Source organism: Schistocerca serialis, chromosome 10 (genome assembly GCF_023864345.2).
Source record: "Schistocerca serialis cubense isolate TAMUIC-IGC-003099 chromosome 10, iqSchSeri2.2, whole genome shotgun sequence".
In the NCBI taxonomy this organism is placed as follows: Eukaryota; Metazoa; Arthropoda; class Insecta; order Orthoptera; family Acrididae; genus Schistocerca; species Schistocerca serialis.
The window spans coordinates 16,838,797-16,858,232 of NC_064647.1; the positions used below are offsets into that span (position 1 = coordinate 16,838,797).

The following is a 19,436-nucleotide window of genomic DNA, read 5'->3' on the forward strand; positions in this document are numbered from 1 at the left end:
GAATGGTCACAGGTTTGTTCGAGCCGTAGCAAGAGACTGTCACAGAGATGTTGAAAGAAGTGAACTGGCAGGCTCTTGAAGTGAGACATAAACCATACCAGGAAAGTCTACTGAAGTTCTAAGAACTGGCTTTAAATGCTGACTCTAAGAATATACTACAATGCCTTACATATCACTCACACAGGAACAATTTCACTGTACAGCGGAGTGTGCGCTGATATGAAGCTTCCTGGCAGATTAAAACGGTGTGCCAGACCGAGACTCAAACTCGGGACCTTTGCCTTTCGCGGGCAAATGCTCTACCAACTGAGCTACCCAAGCACGACTCACGCCCCGTCCTCACAGCTTTACTTCTGCCAGTACCTTGTCTCCTACCTTCCAAACTTTACAGAAGCTCTCCTGCAAACCATGCAGAACTAGCATGGAGTGTGTGCTGATATGAGACTTCCTGGCAGATTACAATGGTGTGCTGGACCGAGACTCGAACTCAGGACCTTTGCCTTTCGCAGGCAAATGCTCTACCAACTGAGCTACCCAAGCACGACTCACGCCCTGTCCTCACAGCTTTACTTCTGCCAATACCTCGTCTCCTACCTTCCAAACTTTACAGAAGCTCTCCGCTGCAGAGTGAAAATCTCATTCTGGAAACATCCCCCAGGCTGTGGCTAAGCCATGTCTCCGTAATATCCTTTCTTTCAGGAGTGCTAGTTCTGCATGGTTCGCAGGAGAGCTTCTGTAAAGTTTGGAAGGTAGGAGATGAGGTACTGGCAGAAGTAAAGCTGTGAGGATGGGGCGTGAGTCGTGCTTGGGTAGCTCAGTTGGTAGAGCACTTGCCTGCAAAAGGCAAAGGTCCCGAGTTTGAGTCTCGGTCTGGCACACCATTTTAACCTGCCAGGAAGTTGCAAGATCAGAATAATTACAGCATGCACAGAGGCATTAACAATCATTCTTCCTGCACTCTGTACAAGAGTGGAACAGGAAGAAACCCTAATAACAGGTACAGTGGAAGGTACCCTCTGCCAAGCACCTCACAGTGATTGGTGAAATCTTGATTAGATGTAGATGTAGATGTACGTTAGTGATGCTAAAAGTGCTGGGCACTATCTGGATTCTGACTGCCTCTGAACTGAGAATTTAAATTCAAAACGGTTGTGTGTGTGTGCGCAAACTACTGCAAGACCGCCTTACATTGATTTCGAGTCTGGACAATGGCTAGATTGCAGAGATGAAATTAGCTTCCACACTGCCACAGAGAGGAGAGGGACAGATATAGAAGAGATAAAAGGTTTCACACTTTATGCAACACCATCCATAACTTATCAAGCACCTCTCGTCAAGCTTGTAGTCGACACTGGAATGTATGTGCCAGCCAGCTAACTAATGGGCTGCTTCAAGTACAGACTACACAAACCTGCAAAGCTCAGATCCAGCAAAAATGTCTATTGGCACAGCTTTACCTTTCTTAGTAGATATGACACAGCTGATGAGGTAAGCTCTGTTGCCTCATCTCTGAGACAACTACATGCTCTCATTAATACAAGGGTTGCCCAGAAAATAATGCAAAGCATTTTATTTTTTCAGCCAGAAACAATGCTACAAATGCAAAACATTACATACGTATTATTTGAAGTCTCCCGAGAGAGTGTGCCAAGTTTCAGTCACTTCCGACGGATAGCGTAGCTTCGGGACAGTTTCAGAATGGCGTCTGTAGGTGACAGACGTTACGAGTGATGTGCCGTCATCGAATGACTCGCTGCAGGAAAAGAAATTGTGGGGAATACTCAAAAACTCTTGTCCAGAGTTTAAGGAGCACCTGCTGTTGACAGAAGTACAGTCAGTTGTTGGACACTGAGGGTGAAGTGACACGAAGGCAGTTCGGCAGAGCTCCACGATTTTCAGCGGTCGGGGAGACCGTTGACAGCTCTCGCACCTGACCTAGCCCCCTCGCACTTCCACTTGTTTGGGCCATTAAAGGATGCAATTCGTGGAAGACATTTTGAGGGCAATGAGGAGACGATTCAGACAGTGAAGCACTGGCTCTGACCCCAGAACAAGGATCGGTACCGACAGGGCACACACGCCCTCATCTCGTGCCGGAGGAAGGCTGTAGAACAGGATGGAGATTACATAGAAAATTAGGGTGTGTAGATTAAGGAAAGGCAAACCTACGTTTCTAGCATTTGTAGACTTACAGAAAGCTTTTGACAATGTTGACTGGAATACTCTCTTTCAGATTCTGAAGGTGGCAGGGGTAAAATATAGGGAGTGAAAGGCTATTTACAATTTGTATAGAAACCAAATGGCAGTTATAAGAGTTGAGGGGCATGAAAGGGAAGCAGTGGTTGGGAAGGGAGTGAGACAGGGTTGTAGCCTCTCCCCGATGTTATTCAATCTGTATATTGAGCAAGCAGTGAAGGAAACAAAAGAAAAATTCGGAGTAGGTATTAAAATCCATGGAGAAGAAATAAAACGTTTGAGGTTCGCCGATGACATTGTAATTCTGTGAGAGACAGCAAGGGACTTGGAAGAGCAGTTGAACGGAATGGACAGTGTCTTGAAAGGAGGATATAAGATGAACATCAACAAAAGTAAAACGAGGATAATGGAATGTAGTTCAATTAAGTTGTGTGATGCTGAGGGAATTAGATTAGGAACTGAGACACTTAAAGTAGTAAAGGAGTTTTGTTATTTGGGGAGCAAAATAACTGATGATGGTCGAAGTACAGAGGATATAAAATGTAGACTGGCAATGGTAAGGAAAGCATTTCTCAAGAAGAGAAATTTTTTAACATCGAGTATAGATTTAAGTGTCAGGAAGTCGTTTCTGAAAGTATTCGTATGGAGTGTAGCCATGTATAGAAGTGAAACATGGACGATAACTAGTTTGGACAAGAAGAGAATAGAAGCTTTCGAAATGTGGTGCTACAGAAGAATGCTGAAGATTAGATGGGTAGATCACATAACTGATGAGGAGGTATTGAATAGGATTGGGGAGAAGAGAAATTTGTGGCACAACTTGACCAGAAGAAGGGATCGGTTGGTAGGACATGTTCTGAGGCATCAAGGGATCACCAATTTAGTATTGGAGGGAAGCGTGGAGGGTAAAAATCGTAGAGGGAGACCAAGAGATGAATACACTAAGCAGATTCAGAAGGATGTAGGCTGCAGTAGGTACTGGGAGATGAAGAAGCTCGCACAGGATAGAGTAGCATGGAGAGCTGCATCAAACCAGTCTCAGGACTGAAGACCACAACAACAGCAACAGATGAAACACCATTATTTTGTGTGTGTAATTCTCATTACGTTCAATAAAGAGTTGTTGAAGAAAAAAAAATGTGGTGCATTACTTTCTGGGCAACCCTTGTAAGTCGACGTGGGAGGAATCGTGCAATAGAAGGCAGGACCCGACCTAAAAATAGTACAAATCAATGTAGTCCAACCAGTTTTATTCCAAATACCTTAGTATGGGGGTATGCTGGAATGGTAGAGTGGTGATTCTGAAGCTTAACAATGTTGCTTACTTAGCCTCATAATTGTGTGACACACTACTGATCCTCGTGTTAGCACATTGACGAGATATCTCTGAGGAAGACGGAGGTGAAAAATTGGCTCAGTCAGTCACCCAACACTCCCTATTCCAGTGCTGTCACCCTATCAGGGGCCAGGCCTTCTGTGAAAGCAGCCACGCCATTTACCAGCTCTGTTGCAACCACTCCACAGCTTTTCATATCAGTACGACTACCAGCCAGCTGTCCACCGGGAGGAACGGCCACTGCCAAACTGTGGCCGACAGTGAAGTGGACCGCCCTGGGGCACGGCGTGCAGCTGAACATAATTTGCTCGATTTCGACGCCTGCATCGTTACCTGGGGCATCTGGGTCCTCCCATTCACTACCAGCCTTTCCGAACTGTGCTCCTGTAACTATCCCAAACTCAACCTACAGTAACATACTGTTCCTGCACTCTGTATCCGACAGTTTCCACTCCCCTACATTCTGTTATCTCCTCTCCATTCCCATCTCCCACCCTCCTTGTTTGCTATTCTCTGCCATTACACCTGCCCACGTTTCCTCGCTCCTCTCCTCGTTTGCTCCTTGTTTTCGCTACCTACCTGTCCCACGACCTCCTAACGCCGCACTCGTCAGCATTTGAGTCCCCACTCACCCCGCTAGGCAGCGTTCGTCTCTCTCTGCACTCGTACACTACCGCCCCTTCCACTTCCTTGCCCCTCCAGATTGTCGCTCGTATCCCACATCGCAGTCGCATTCCGGCCCGAGAAACTGAAGTCGGTGGTCGTGTCTGCGTGAGGTATGCTTTCTTGTACGTACGAATGGCACGTGTCTCTCTTTTACTGATGATGGCTGTGGCTGAAAGCTTTATATAAATGTCTTTAAACTGTGCTCGTCTGTAACTTAATATGTCTTCTTTACGGTAAGTAGCAATCTGTCTTTTCCTACATTGCCGATATTCCTACCCGGAGTTTCCATTACAACAAATCTTCTCGAGAGAGAAAAGCTCGTATCCAAAAATCGATAGGGATCTAGATATCACCATTCCGGTGAAACTCGGCTCGTCCTCTTCTCACACGATGTCCTGCAAACTGTAAATCGAGGGCAACAGGCAGACTGCAAATTCCTAGATCTGCAGGAAGCATTCGACACGGTGCCAAACAGCAGACCGTTAATGAAGGTTTGAGCTCGTAGAATAGGTTCTCAGATAAGTAAGCGTCTCTAAGAGTGTTTACGTAATAGAAAAGTTAGTTAGTTCATTTCGTGTTCCACGGATCATTTTTGCACGATAAATCGTAATCGTCAAACGAGTCTTATTTGATGTTCGCACTGCAAATTAATTTGTAAATATGGCTATATGCTGAACATTTATAAGTTTTTTTTATTATGTATTAAATATACAGATGTGAGTTAGTAATTCTTACTCACAACATTTTACATGTTACAATAATGGAAATTCTTGTACAGAACAGGAGTTGTCAAGTAGAAAGTTTTTTAATTTGTTTTCAAATTTTACTTGGGTGCCTGTCAGACATTTTATGTCCTTGTGTAAGTGATCAAAAATGTTAGTTGCAGCACTGTGCACCCCTTTTTGTGCAAAAGACAACCTTAATGTGGAGTGATGAATGTCATTTCTCCTTCTCCTATTGTAATTTTGTACATCATTGCTCCTTTCGAACTGTAGTGGATTATTTACAACAAACTTCAAGAGGGGATAAATACACTGGGAAGCAGTAGTCAGAACTCCTTAAACAGATGTCTACAAGTTGATCACAGGTGAGCAACACATATTATTCTTACAGCCCTTTTTGAGTTATGAAGACTTTCTTTTTTAAAGATGAGTTATCCCAGAAAATTATTTCATATGACGTTATAGAATTAAAATATACAAAATGTCAGCTTACTGTTTTGTCTTTCCGTGGGATTTTCAATGTTTCTAAGTGCAAATGTGGGTGAACTAAGTTGTTTCAGGAATTCCAAAATTTGTTTTTTCCAATTTAAATCCTCATCAATGAGGACAGTGAATGTTCCTCACAGAGAAAGTAACCATCAGGATTTCCCCAGGGAAGTGTGCTAGGACCACTCTTGTCCTCTGTACATCTATATACACAAATGACCAGACAGATAGGGTGAACAGCAACAATTTTCTGACAATCTCAGTCGGTCCGTTCCAATTAGGGGACATCGGCTAGTATGTACTTTTCAATGTCAATAAACCTTACCGACAGCTGTACACTTTAAGATATTTTATTTTATTTTGAAAGCAACCAGTTTCGGCAATTCGTGTTCGTGTTGCCATCTTCAGGCCCCGTACGCTATACAATAAGTTCTGCATGGTTCACAGAAGAGTTTCTGTGAAGTCTGGAAGGTAGGAGACGAGGTAATGGCAGAACTGAGGCTGTGAGGATGGCTCATGAGTCGTGCTCGGGTAGCTCAGACGGTAGAGCACTTGCCCGAGTTCATGTCTCTGTCTGGCACACAGTTTTAATCTGCCAGGAAGTTTCATACAATAAGTTCATTGACACTGAAAATTTTCTGATGCTGTAGTTTATGGAAAGTGTCATCTTTGAGTGATTGTAGGAAGATTCAGGACGTCTTAGACAGAGTTTCTATTTTATGAGATGGATGGCGGCTTGCTCTAAATGTGGGGAAATGTAAGTTAATAAAAATGACTACGAAAAACAATTCTGTAATGTCTGAATACAGTATTAGTGGTGTGTGACCTGACAGAACATCTAGGCATAATGTAGCAAAGTGATAGGAAATGGAATGAGTGTGTAAAGAGAAGGCAAGTGGTTGACTTTAGTTTTTTGGGAGAATTTTATGGAAATTTAGCTTAGCTATAAAGAAGTCTGCAAATAGAATACTTGTGTTTTGAATGCTGCTCAAGTGTTTGGAATCCGTACCAGATTGGATTAAAGGAATACATGCAATTATTTCAGATTTGAAATCTGTTACAGGTTTGATCAACGCGTATTGCAGAAATACTCTGAGAACTGAAATCCGAATGCCTGTAGGGAAGAAAATATCATTTTTGTGAAGCACTATTGAGAATATTTAGATAACTGGCATTTGTGACAGACTGCAGAATGATTCTACAGCAAGCGACATACGTATCACATAATGACCACAAAGGTAAGGTAAGAGAAATCGGCACTGGTACAGAGGAGAACAGATAGCCACTTTTCAGCTTGCTCCATTTACAAGTGTAGCAGGAAAGATAGTGACTAGAGGTGGTAAAAGGTATCCTCCGCCACGCACCGTACACTGGCTCGTGGAGTATTTTACGTCTGTGTGAATTTAGGTGACATACCAGAACGCGGAGAAAGATGCCGACAGGCTCACCTCTTCCCCGCCATGGTCCAGCGCACGGTGGCAGAAGTGAGTGTGTCCCTCTTGGCCTTCACGAAGTACTCGACGTCCTCCAGCGGGTGGTAGTCACAGCTGAGGTTTATCTCCCGCAACTTCGAGCAGGTGTCTGCCAGGAAGCGCAGCAGCACGGGCCCCGCACCTCTCCGATTCTCGAACACTTCCAGGCTCTGCAAGTGTTCCAGGCGCGACACCAACTCCGCGTACTGTCGGTCGGCCAGTAAGTTGTTGGCGATTATCAGCTTCTCTATCTTCGGACACTTCTCAAATATGTACTTCAGGAGCTGCAGGGAGAACAAATTGCAGTGTATTTGTTAGTACATCAGTATTTTCCATAGATTACATCTCATTATGGGATGTAACTATTCATTTACTATTGTCATATTTCATACACTGAAACCAACCTTCTCAATACCAGTATTGCTATTAATATTCTCTACGAATTTATACAGCTGCATTCTCGTTAATGTGAAAATGAGTGTAAGAACACCATCTACATCCACACTCAGCAAACCGCAGTGAAGTTGGAGCATGCCGGGACATGTATCATGTATTAGTGCCACTTAAAGTTCATGTCACAACTGGATGAACCGGTTTTGAAACATTTCCTCACCCAGTAGATAGTGCGCAGTGTTCTCGACCTACCTTGCTTTGCTTATTCAATATTGTCTTCCCGGTAGCTGCGTCTGTCTCACCTAAATCACACTGAAATTAAGAAGCCAGGATCCTAGGTTAAGTTTTCCAAAATCAAAAGTCAAGATCGTATTCACTGTTGAACATTTATGTCAACCACAGTGCGATTTATTTGTTATCACTCGCAAACACAATATTCATGTGACCAGGCCTCTTACACTTAATTGTCAAGTTAATATATCATACTTTATAATTTCCCAGGGTTAAAATGATCCTTTCTAATTGGTTTTGAAGTTAACTATAGGGTTTTATTACTTAAATAACATGAGTGAGCTGTATCAATTTAAATACAGGGAACTAACTAATGCATCCGCCGTGGGAATTCCCGACTTATAACCATGGCACCTCTTGAACAATAATTTTTACATATTCAAATTTACTTAATTCTTAATTAATGCACTTACAAAGTTGAGACTGGAGTCATTTTACGAAGAAAATATAGGTAGCAAAAGTATCAAAACAGATCTCGGAATTATACAGTAGTTTGGTCCCAATTGGCACTTAAAGTCATACAGGCTGCAGATTTCAAGTCTTAATATCTATTTAATTAATAGACTTTAGGTTAATTTAAACACTTTGCTGGAATCAGTAAAATTTAGGCTTTCTTTTGGATGCAGTCTTCTAGCTGAATTCGATCTATTAGCTCACTCGAATTTTATTTAATATGTATTGCACAATATATGTCATTGTTCATAACTGTTAATATGATGCATTTCCAATAAAACTAATTAGCTCATTACTTTCAGAATGGACATTAGAATGTACTGAAATAATAGATTTTACAAGGGGAATTTTATTTAAACTATTTCTGAATTCTGTACGATGAGGCTGAACGTCACAGAATCTGTAGTCGGAATCTGAGTAGTGAAAATGAAAAAAAATACAAGTTCATTGCTTAACTAAGTTACTAAAGCAGTGTAAAACCAAAACAGGATATCAGTGGGCAACCCTGCTTCATTACAAAGTGAGTGGAAGAGGGGATGACCCACTGTGTCATCTATTAGGGTTTCTTTCCATTCCGTTCATGTACGGAGCAGAGGAAGAATGATTGTTTGAATGCCCCTCTGCATGCTGTAAATAACCTACTCTTGTTCTCACAATCCTTATGTGAGCAATATATATAAGGGGATGTAGTATATTTATAGAATTATCATTACAAGCATGTTCTTGAAGCTTTTAACAGGCTTTCTCAAGATATATGTAAACTATACGAGTTGGTCGACGTTCAGAAGCAGTCGGAAATTACCACGACTACTGACAAACGATTGACAGCTGCTGCGAATTGGTGTGTCGGAAGAACTCCCGAGTGTCGTGTACCTGTGATACCTCTACCAGAGGTACCTCTTCTCCTGTGGATCCTGCCTCCTCTGCAGAAAGTACAGGATCTGTCATTACCTGTCCAACTGACTTTGCGTGGCTTGTACAGGGCGGACGGTGACCGAGGAGGACTCAGACTGTCGTACCAATCCCCCTAACTGACAAGTTCGAAGTGCCGTCTTTCACTGAAACTGAGCCAGTGGGACCCACTACACCTGTTGTGGGGAAACCTGTTTTGTCCAGTGTCGGGAGGAAGCAAACGCAAAAGGGTAGGGGTCAATTAATCGTCAGCACTTTGAATGTACGGTGAATGGTGGTACCCCTCAGGGAAATGGCAGCAAGGGACGGGAAAGAACATCAGGTGCACTCAGTGCCTGGGGGGGGGGCCTCATTCAACATGTTGAACGGGCTGTTCCAGGAGTCATTGAAAGAATAAGTTGCAGCCAACTACAGACTGTGGCACACATTGGAACAAATGATGTCTGTCGTCTGGGCTCTGAAATCATTCTTGTGTCATTCCGACAACTGGCAGAGAAGGTTGAGAGGACCAGCATTGTGCGTGGAGTTTCAATGAAGCTCACAATTTGCAGCATTGTCCCCGGAAGTGATGGTGGCCCTTTGGTTATGAGTAGAGTGGAAGGACTGAACCAGAGAATTCAAAAGTTGTGTGACAAACTAGGCTAAAACTTCCTGGACTTGCACCATAGGGTTGAGAACTTTAGGGACTCCCTAAGTAGGTCAGGCATGCACTACACATCAGAGGTAACTCACTGTGTGTGGGATTCACACAAGGGTTTCTCAGGTTAGGCGACTCTCCATCCAATCCAGATAACAATAGATGTAGGAAACCCAGAAGTATCAGTGTAAGATCGAAAGAAATGTCTCCCACAGGTGAGAGTATTGAAATCCTAATGGTTAACTGTACAATACAAGAAGAATGGGCAGCTTTGAGAGATGAAATAGTGGAGGCAGCAGAGGATCAAGTAGGTAAAAATATTAGGGCTAGCAGAAATCCTTGGGTAACTCAGCAGTTATTGAATTTAACTGATGAAAGAAGAAAATATAAAAATGCCATAAATGAAGCAGGCAAAAAGAAATACGAACATCTCAAAAATGAGATCGACAGGGAGGGCAAAATGCTTATACAGGGATGGCTAGAGGTCAACTGTAAAGATGAGCGCAGATGGAAAACCAGCCCTAAGCAAAGAAGGAAATGCAGAAAGGTGGAAGGAGTATATTGAGGGTCTATACAAGGGTAATGTACTTGAGGGTAATATTATGGAAATGCAAGATGACGTAGATGAAAATGAAATGGGAGATATGATACGGCTGAAGAATTTGACAGAGCATTGAAAGACCTAAGTCAAAACAAGGCCTGGGAAGTAGACAACACTCCACAACACTCAGCCAAGTGAGAGCCTGTCATGGCAAAACTCTTCCATCTGGTGAGAAAGATGTACGAGACAGGTGAAATACCCTTAGACTTCAAGAAGAATACAATAATTTCAATCCCAAAGAAAGCAGGTGTTGATAGATGTGAAAATTACCAAACTATCGGTTTAATACGTCACGGTTGCAAAATACTAACACGAATTTTTTGCAGACGAATGGAAGAACTGGTAGAAGCCGAGTCACCGAAGATCAATTTGGATTCTGTAGAAATGTTGAAAAATGTGAGGCAATACTGGCCCTACAACTTGGAAGATGGGTTAAGGAAAGGCAAACCTATGTTTCTAGCATTTGTAAACTCAGAAAAAGCTTTTGACAATGTTGACTGGAATAATCTTGTTCAAATACTGAAGGTAGCAGGTGTTATTTACAGGGAGCGTAAAACTATTTACAACTTGTACAGAAACCAGATTGCAATTATAAGAGTCAAAGGGCATGAAAGGGAAGCAGCAGTTGAGAAGGGAGTGAGACAGGGTTGTAGCCTATCCCTGATATTATTCAATCTGTATATTGAGCAAGCAGTAAAGGAAACAAAAGAAAATTTGGAGAAAGAATTAAAATTTATGGAGAAGAAATAAAACCTTTGAGGTTTGCCGATGACATTGTAATTCTCTCGAAGACAGCAAAGGACCTGGAAGAGCAGCTGAACAGAATGGACAATGTCTTGAAAGAAGGAAATGAGATTAATGTTGTAAGGGATCTGTGATCCCACGAACACAGATACTAGTATCCGACGCCCAGGTCAATAGTAGACAGGAGTCGATTGTCGAGCGCTGCAGGAGGCAGTGAGAGGAGTGTCGAGTGAGTGGCAGTACTGAGAAGATGGGCAAGAAGGGTGGTCGAGCCGAGTATGGTGTCAATGGCGGATGTGCCGAATGAGGAGTAAATTGTAAATTCACGGAAGTGTAACAAATGAGCGCGTCCCCATTATCGTTGTGAGGTTGACCCTCATCAATACCGATTTGTGAGTGATATAAAACCGAAAGTGACAAGTGCCGAATTTTGTGTTTCGCATGAACCGCGTCTGCCAGTAACGACCGTCGATTGCAGTGAGGATTGTTGTGAATGTTAACCATCATCATTGTGTGTGACAAAGTACTTAAAAATCAGCAACCAATAACAGATATAACCGTAATTAAGCGTGTAAGGCGAAGGTAGCCACTGCCTCAGAATTTGCACGCAGGTTGCAGACTGAGCTGTCTATTTGTAGCATCGTACCCAGGGTCGATCGTGGTCCTCCGGTTTGGAGCAGAGTGGAAGATCTAAACCAGAGGCTCAGACGACTCTGTGGCAGTATCGGATGCAAATTTCACGACCTCCGCTATCGGGTGCAGAATTTTAAGGTTCCCATTAATAGGTCAGGCGTGCACTAAAGTGCGCGTCATTTACAACGGCGGGCAAGTTTAGGTTCTTTCTGCACATCTGACGTCACAAAACACAGTCAGCCGATGAACAGAGAATGACGTTGCCAGAACTCGACTGCAGTGCAGAGCACGGACGAGTGTCTTAAGTTTTAGAAACGTTCAGTCATAAATAAAGTAATCAAACAAAAGCAAAGTCTTGATAGCAGACTTTTTTTTATAGAAAGTTTGGAAAAAGCATTCTTTATACCAACTGCTTCATATTCTATTAATTAATTAAGCCAAACAAGCAATAAGCCTCCTAATTCAGGTGATAGCAAGGAAAGGTGTTTGTATCATTCTCACAAACCGCTTTTTTGCAATAAAGAAAAGCGGTAATTGTTTATTTCCTATTGTACTTAGATGAAACGTGAGCAATTCGTAGTCATACCAACAGTGTTTGTCGGTATTTTGCTTGGTATTTTTAATTAATTAAGCCAAACAAGCAATAAGCCTCCTAATTCAGGTGATAGCAAGGAAAGGTGTTTGTATCATTCTCACGAACCGCTTTTTTGCAATAAAGAAAAGCGGTAATTGTTTATTTCCTATTGTACTTAGATGAAACGTGAGCAATTCGTAGTCATACCAACAGTGTTTGTCGGTATTTTGCTTGATATTTTAGAGTACTCCAGGACTTTTGTTAAACGGAATGCGGGGAGCACGTCTCTTAGCAGCGAAAGGGTTAGTGCGGCCGTGGTGGCTTTACTTCATAAACTGCGCGCTCCCGCCTAAACGTAAGTTGGCGCTGCTTCTCTTGGCGTGTACGTCGTTTGCAACTGGCAACGCAGCAATCTCCCGCATCTGGGCGGGCATGCGCAAGCCGCCAAGATAAAAGAATTGAACTATAAATGCAGGATGCGGCTACTAGAGTAGTGGAGTACGTGTGGTGTGCACACGGAGCTGTTTCAGGTTAGAGAACTCCTCCCTTGGGAGCAAAGATGATTTGCATGTCAAATCAACCACAGCAACCACGGAGATTCTTGGTCCTCGCAGATCAGAGATAGAAAGATTAATATGATTTTAGTAAACTGCAGGAGCATCCCAGGAAAGGTCCAAGAATTAGTATCGCTTACTGAAGGTGGCATTGCACAGTTAGTATTGGGAACAGAAAGCTGGTTGAAACCAGACATCAGTGACAATGAAATCCTAAGTTCAGACTGGAATGTTTATCCTAGGGATAGGTTAGTCGCCAATGGTGGCAGCGTGCATATTGCAGTAAAAAATTTGATAATATCTAGTGAGGTTACCACGGACTCCGAATGTGAATTAATCTGGGTGAAATTGAGTGTCAAATAACGGTCAACAATGGTTATCCAATGCTTTCATAGACCACCTGGGTCAGGATCTGTAGTTGTAGAATGCTTCGGACAGAACTTGCACAATATCATTAGTAATTTTCCTGATTGTGCCGCTGTAATAGGGGGTGACTTCCACTTGCCAGGTATAGATTGGAAGTGTTATGCCATCAAAAGTGGTGCCAGAGACAGAGAATCATGAGCCATTGTCCTGGAAGTCTTGCCCTAAAATTACTTTGAGTAGATAGTTAGAGAACCAACTTGAGAGGATAACGTTTTAGACCTCCTGGCAACAAACATACCTGAACTTATAAAATCAGTTAACGCAGAGAAAGGTATCAGTAATCACAAGGCTGTGACAGAATCTATGATGACGGGTCCTACAAGGAATGTTAAGAAAGGTAGGAAGACATATTTGCTCAGCAAGGGTGACAGGATATAAATTTCAGAATATCTCAGCAGTTAGTATCAAATATTCGGTGATGAGGACAAAGATGTGGAGAACAAATGGAAAAAATTCAAAGGCATCGTTCAATATGCCCTACACAAGTATGTTATGAGTAATGTTTTAAGAGATGGAAAAGATCCACCATGGTGTAATAATCATGTTAGAAAAGCACTACATAAACAAAGAGCACTTCAACTCAGATTCAAGAGAAGTAAAAACCTAGGTGACAAACAAAAGCTGAACAAAGCGAAAATGAGTGTAAGGAGAGCAATGAGAGAAGCGTTCAATGATTTTGAAAGTAAGACATTGTCAACAAATCTGAGAAAAAACCCTAAGAGAGGCTGTGTCGCCTGGCCACCAAGAGCTGTTACACAATGATTTGAATCACGGATCCAGTTATATGGCTCCCTCCGTGTATAGCAATTTTACGACTATGACGTGTGGGGCCTGAAGATGGCATCAATGTAATGCCGAAACTGATAGCACATAGAATTTCATAAAATAAAATAAATTTCTACAATACATACGGCTGTTGGTAAATTATCGCATCAGGAAGTTCATGCCAGCGTCCATAATGGATCAACGAAGACTACGAGATTTTGGTTGTATGTAAAATCAGTAAGTGGGTCAAAATCATTTATTCATTCTCTTGGTGACCACACTGGCACCAAAATGGAAGATAACAAAGAGAAGGCCAAAATACTGAATTCGGTCTTCTGAAGTTGCTTCACCGTGGACTTTCAATCATCGTACGACCATCGAAGTGGCAGATATTGAGATAACTGATCACGGAACTGAAAAGCAGCTACAATAGCTTAATAGTGGAAAGGTTTGAGACCCAGATGAGATACCTATAAGATTCTATAAAGATTATGCAAAAGAACTTGCTCCCCTTCTAGCAGTAATTTATTGCAGATCGCTTGAGCAATGAAAAATACCTAACAACTGGAAAAAAGGCAGGTCATTCCCGTTTTTAAGAAAGGCCGTAAGACAGATCCACACAGTTAAAGACGTATATCATTGATGTCAATCTGTTGTAGAATTATGGAACATGTTTTATTCTCAAGAATTATGACATTTTTGGAAAATGAACATCTCCTTTATAAAAATCAACATGGATTCCACAAATAGGAATCCTGTGAAACTCAGCCCACTCTATTCCTCCATGAGATCCACAGCACTGTGGACAATGGTGCTCAGGTTGACGCCATGTTCCTTGATTTCAGTAAGGCATTTGACACCGTCCCTCATTGCCATTTAATGAAAAAAATATGTGGTTACGGAGTATCACAGCAGACCTGCAATTGGATTCAAGACATTCTTGCAGACAGAACTCAACATGTTGCTCTTAATGGAACTAAATCGACAGGTGTAAAGGTAATATTCGGAGTACCACAGGGAAGTGTGATAGGACCGTTGCTGTTAACAATATACATAAATGATTTAGAAGAAAGCATCGGATGCTCTTTAAGGCTATTCGCAGATGACACAGTTGTCTATACCAAAGTAGCAACATCAGAAGATAATAAGAATTTGCAGAACAACCTGTAGAGAATTGATGAATGGAACAGACTCTGGCAGTTGACCCTGAACATAAATAAATGTAACATATTGCGCATACATAGAAAAAGAAATCCACTACTGTACAGCTACACTATTGATGACAAACACATTGAGACAGTGTCTGCCATAAAATATCCAAGTGTGACTATCCAGAGTGACCTTAAGTGGAATGACCATATAAAACAGATACTGGGAAAAGCAGACACAAGACTCAGATTCATCGGAAGAATCTTAAGGAAATATAACTCATTCACAAAAGAAGTGGCTTATAAGGCATTTGTTCATCTGATTCTTGAGTATTGTTCATCTATCTGGGATCCCTATCAGGTAGAACTGGTAGAGAAGATAAAGAAGATCCAACAAAGAGCAGCACATTTCATCACGGGATCTTTTAGCTGGCGAGAGAGCATTACAGAGATGTTATACAAACTCCACTGGTAGATGTTACAACAGAGGCATTGTGCATCACGGAGAGATTTCCTATTGAAATTTCAGGACAGCACTTTTCAGGAGGAGTCCGACAACATATTACTTCGCCCCGACATACATCCCGTGTATTAACCACGAGGAGAAAATTCAAGAAATTAGAGCCAATACAGAGACTTACCGACAATCAATCTTCCCACACACTATTCAGGAGTGGAACAGGGTTGCAGGGTCAAAAAGTGGTAGTGAAAGTACCCTCCACCACACATCATTAGGTGGCTTGCAGAGTATGATGTAGATGTAGATGAAAGGGTGAAATGCTTAACTCAATTTTCAAATGTTCCTTTACAAAGGAAAACCCAGGAGAATTGCTCCAATTTAATCCTCAAACCACTGGAAAGATTAATTAAATAAGTGTTAGTGTCAATGGTGCTGAGAAACAGCTGAAATTGTTAAAACTAAACAAAGCTCCAGGGCCCAATGGAGTTCCTGTCAGATTCTCTGCTGAATTTGCAGCCAAGTTAACCCCTCTCCTCACTACAATCTATCGTAGATCCTCGAACAAAAAGCCGTGCCGAATTTTTGAAAAAATGGCACAGGTCACACTCATCTACAAGAAGCGTTGTAGAAGTGATGCACGGTTTTTTAAAAAATTGATCATGTGAAAATCCCAATTTGCACTTTTCTCACATGTCATACTGAAAGCTTTGGATCAAGGCAACCAGGTAGACGCAGTGTTTCTCGATTTCCAAAAAGCATTTGTCTTAGTACTGCAATGTCAAAAGTATGATCATATGGGTATCAAATGAAATTTGTGACTGGGTTGAGGACTTTTTGGTAGGGAGAGTGCAGCCTGTTATCTCGGATGGAGAGCCATCATCAGATGTAGAAGTAACTTTGGCTGTGCACCAGGGACCATTGCTGTTCATGTTGTATATTAATGACTTGTAGGCAATATGAATAGTAAAACCAGTCTTTTTGCAGATGATTCAGCTATCTATAATGAAGTACTAATTGAGAGAAACCGCATAAATATTCAGTCAGATCTTGATAAGATTTCAACATGATGCAGAGTATGGCAACTGGCTCTAAATGTTCAGAAATGTAAAATTTTGCACTTCACAAAATGAAAAAAATGTAGTAACCTATGACCAAAATACCAATGAGTCACTGCTGGAATCAGCCATCTCTACAACCAGGTGCTTGTATATGCTTTGTAGGTACATGAAATGGAATAATCACATAGGTTCAGTCATGGATAAAGCACGTAGTAGACTTCAGTTTATTGGTAGAATACTAGGGAAGTGCTATCAGTTTATAACAGAGATTGTTTACAAATCACTCGTGTGACCTATCCTGAAATATTGCTCCAGTGGGTAGGAGCCGTACCAGATAGGACTGACAGGGGATATTAATGTATACAGAGAAGGGGAACACTAATGGTCACAGGTTTTTTAATCTGTGGGAGACTGTCACAAAGATACTGAAGGAACTGAACCAGAAGACTCTTGGAGATAAATGTAAACTATCCCAACAAACTCTGTTAATGATCCCTCAAGAGCTGGCTTTAGATAATTACTCTAGGAATGTACTACAACTCCCTACGTATTGCTCACAGAGGTGGCGCGATGGTACGATTAGAATAATTACTGCACACACAGAGGCATTTAAACAATCATTCTTCCCATGCTCCATACACGAATGTCACAGGAAGAAACCCCAGTAACTGGTAAAACGGGACATACTCTCCGCCGTGTAGCTCACCATGGTTTGCAGAGTATAGATGCAGATGTAGATGTAGATGAGTCTGTCAATTCAGTATCCGCAGTATATCTGTGACACTCTCTCACGGGTCAGACAAGCCTGTGATCATTTGGGCTGCCTTTCTTTCTATCCTCTGAATATTCCCTATCAGTCTTGTCTGGTATGGGTCTCACACACCTGAGCATTATTCTAGAATGGATTGCAGAAGTGTTTTGCAAGCAATCTCTTTTGTGCACTCATTCTATTTTCTTAGTGTTCTACCAATGAACCAAAGTCTGCCACCTGTTTACCTATGGCAAAGGCTACAAAACAGTTCAGTTCAATTTCCCTACAAATTCTTACATCCAGAGATTTGTATGAGTTGCCTAGTTTGATGCAGCTGTCTGCCTCTTCATCTCTGAATAACCACTCAGCCTACACTTGTTTGAATGTCTTTCCTTCTTTCCTGTAATTAAGTTCTGGTCTGCCTCTAAAATATGTAGACTTACTAACATTCCCTGCCCAAATGACATCAGTCAAACATTCATAATTTTATACTTCACAGCATTTACGTTAGCTTCATCTCAATACATTTGGCAGTGGCCTTGCCATAGTGGTAACATCTGTTCCCACCAGATTACCGAAGTTAAGCACTGTCGGGCCGGGCTAGCACTCGGACAGGTCACCATCCGATCTGCCGACCGCTGTCGGCAAACGGGGTGCACTCGGCCCTCGCGAGGCAAACTGAGGAGCTACTCAATCGAGAAGTGGCAGCTCCGGTCTCTTAAACGTACGTACGGCCGGGAGAGCAGTGTGCTGACCACGTCCCCCTCTGTATCCGGTGACACCTGTGGGCTGAGGACGGCACGGCAGCCGGTTGGTACTGTTGTGCCTTCACGGCCTGTTCGGGCGTAGTTTAGTTTAGTTTCTTTTCGATACATTTACTCAAATGTTTTCTCATTCTCCATTTCGTGTGGAGTTTACAATACTGACAGTGTGGTATCATCTTTCTCATCTGATGCAACACCAGGCACCACGATTTTTTAGCTGACAGTCAGCAAAGGTGAGAACACGGCAGCTGTGTAGTCAATAAAAAAAAGGTGACGGCTCTGTAACTGTACCGTGTAATTTATATTAAGAAAATGTTCAGTTATTGCCTATTGGCAGTAGAATTATTTTCCACCTGTTCATCATAGGAAATGATTTGTGAATGTATAATGTAGATTCATAGTGAGTAGTGAGAGGAATTATCACAATTATCACAATTCACAATATCACATTATCTGTAGTGAGAGGAATTATTCACAATTTAAAAAAAATTGCAACTGGGTATTTTTATTTATTTTGCACAGAGTTTGGGAAGTTATATGGAAAAGAAGCATTAAAGACCCATTTAGCCCAAATGGAAGATTGCAATTAGAAACTCAGAGAATGTAATAAGCCTTTTATTACAGCAATGAGTGGTAGTTGTCTTTGACTTAAAAATAAGAACAAATTATTTTACTAAATCCAAGAAAACTTATCTACTAATAGTTTTCTACACTGAGGTGGGTAAACAAAAGAAGGAAGTATTACAACAAAACTATTATATTATTGCAATGAAATGGAGATTTATTATGGTGTACAGAGTTTCCTCATATTCCTTCAAAGTCCGCTTCATATAGCAGGCACCAGTAACTGAAAAGTATTTTGAACTTCAGTCCAAGTAAAGCATTATAATCAAATATACTTCCCTTCACCACCAAATTAATTACTCCTCAATGCCGCAGATTGTGCTGTATCGAGCTACTCCTTCCTTTAGCCATATTGTGCCAGGGAGTTATTTTCCCCCAATTTATTTATTTATTTATTTATTATCGTCCCAATGATCACACTTGTGATATAGGATTTGTCAGGATACATTTCAACAACTATATAATATCTTAACAAAATGTTTTTCTATGCTGAATTCATATGAATCTATCTTATGTTTAATACAATATACAACTAATAAGTGTTTTTATAACATAATTTCTTATGTGCTTAACAGACCTATTCCTTGATGTTGTGATTTCATTTGTCACATTTATGATATCATATATTCTTATACAGTTGAGCAGAGCTATTCACTTATCCTGTAGTGACATTTGTCAAGCATGTGGTTCTTTATATTCTAATACAGTTGAGCCTAGAAATTCACTTACACTGTATCAACATTTGTCAAGCATGTGACTCTTTATAACAG

At 41.5% G+C, this 19,436-nt stretch overlaps 1 protein-coding gene across 1 annotated transcript in view; it reads right to left on the minus strand.

Annotated features, from left to right (window-relative positions):
• LOC126425172 (F-box/LRR-repeat protein fbxl-1-like) overlaps positions 1–19,436 on the minus strand; it is a 73,880-nt gene that overhangs the window by 40,129 nt on the left and 14,315 nt on the right. Inside the window, exon 2 of the mRNA XM_050088125.1 lies at positions 6,855–7,162. Coding sequence (XP_049944082.1) covers positions 6,855–7,162 — 308 coding nt within the window. The remainder of the gene's footprint in view (positions 1–6,854; positions 7,163–19,436) is intronic.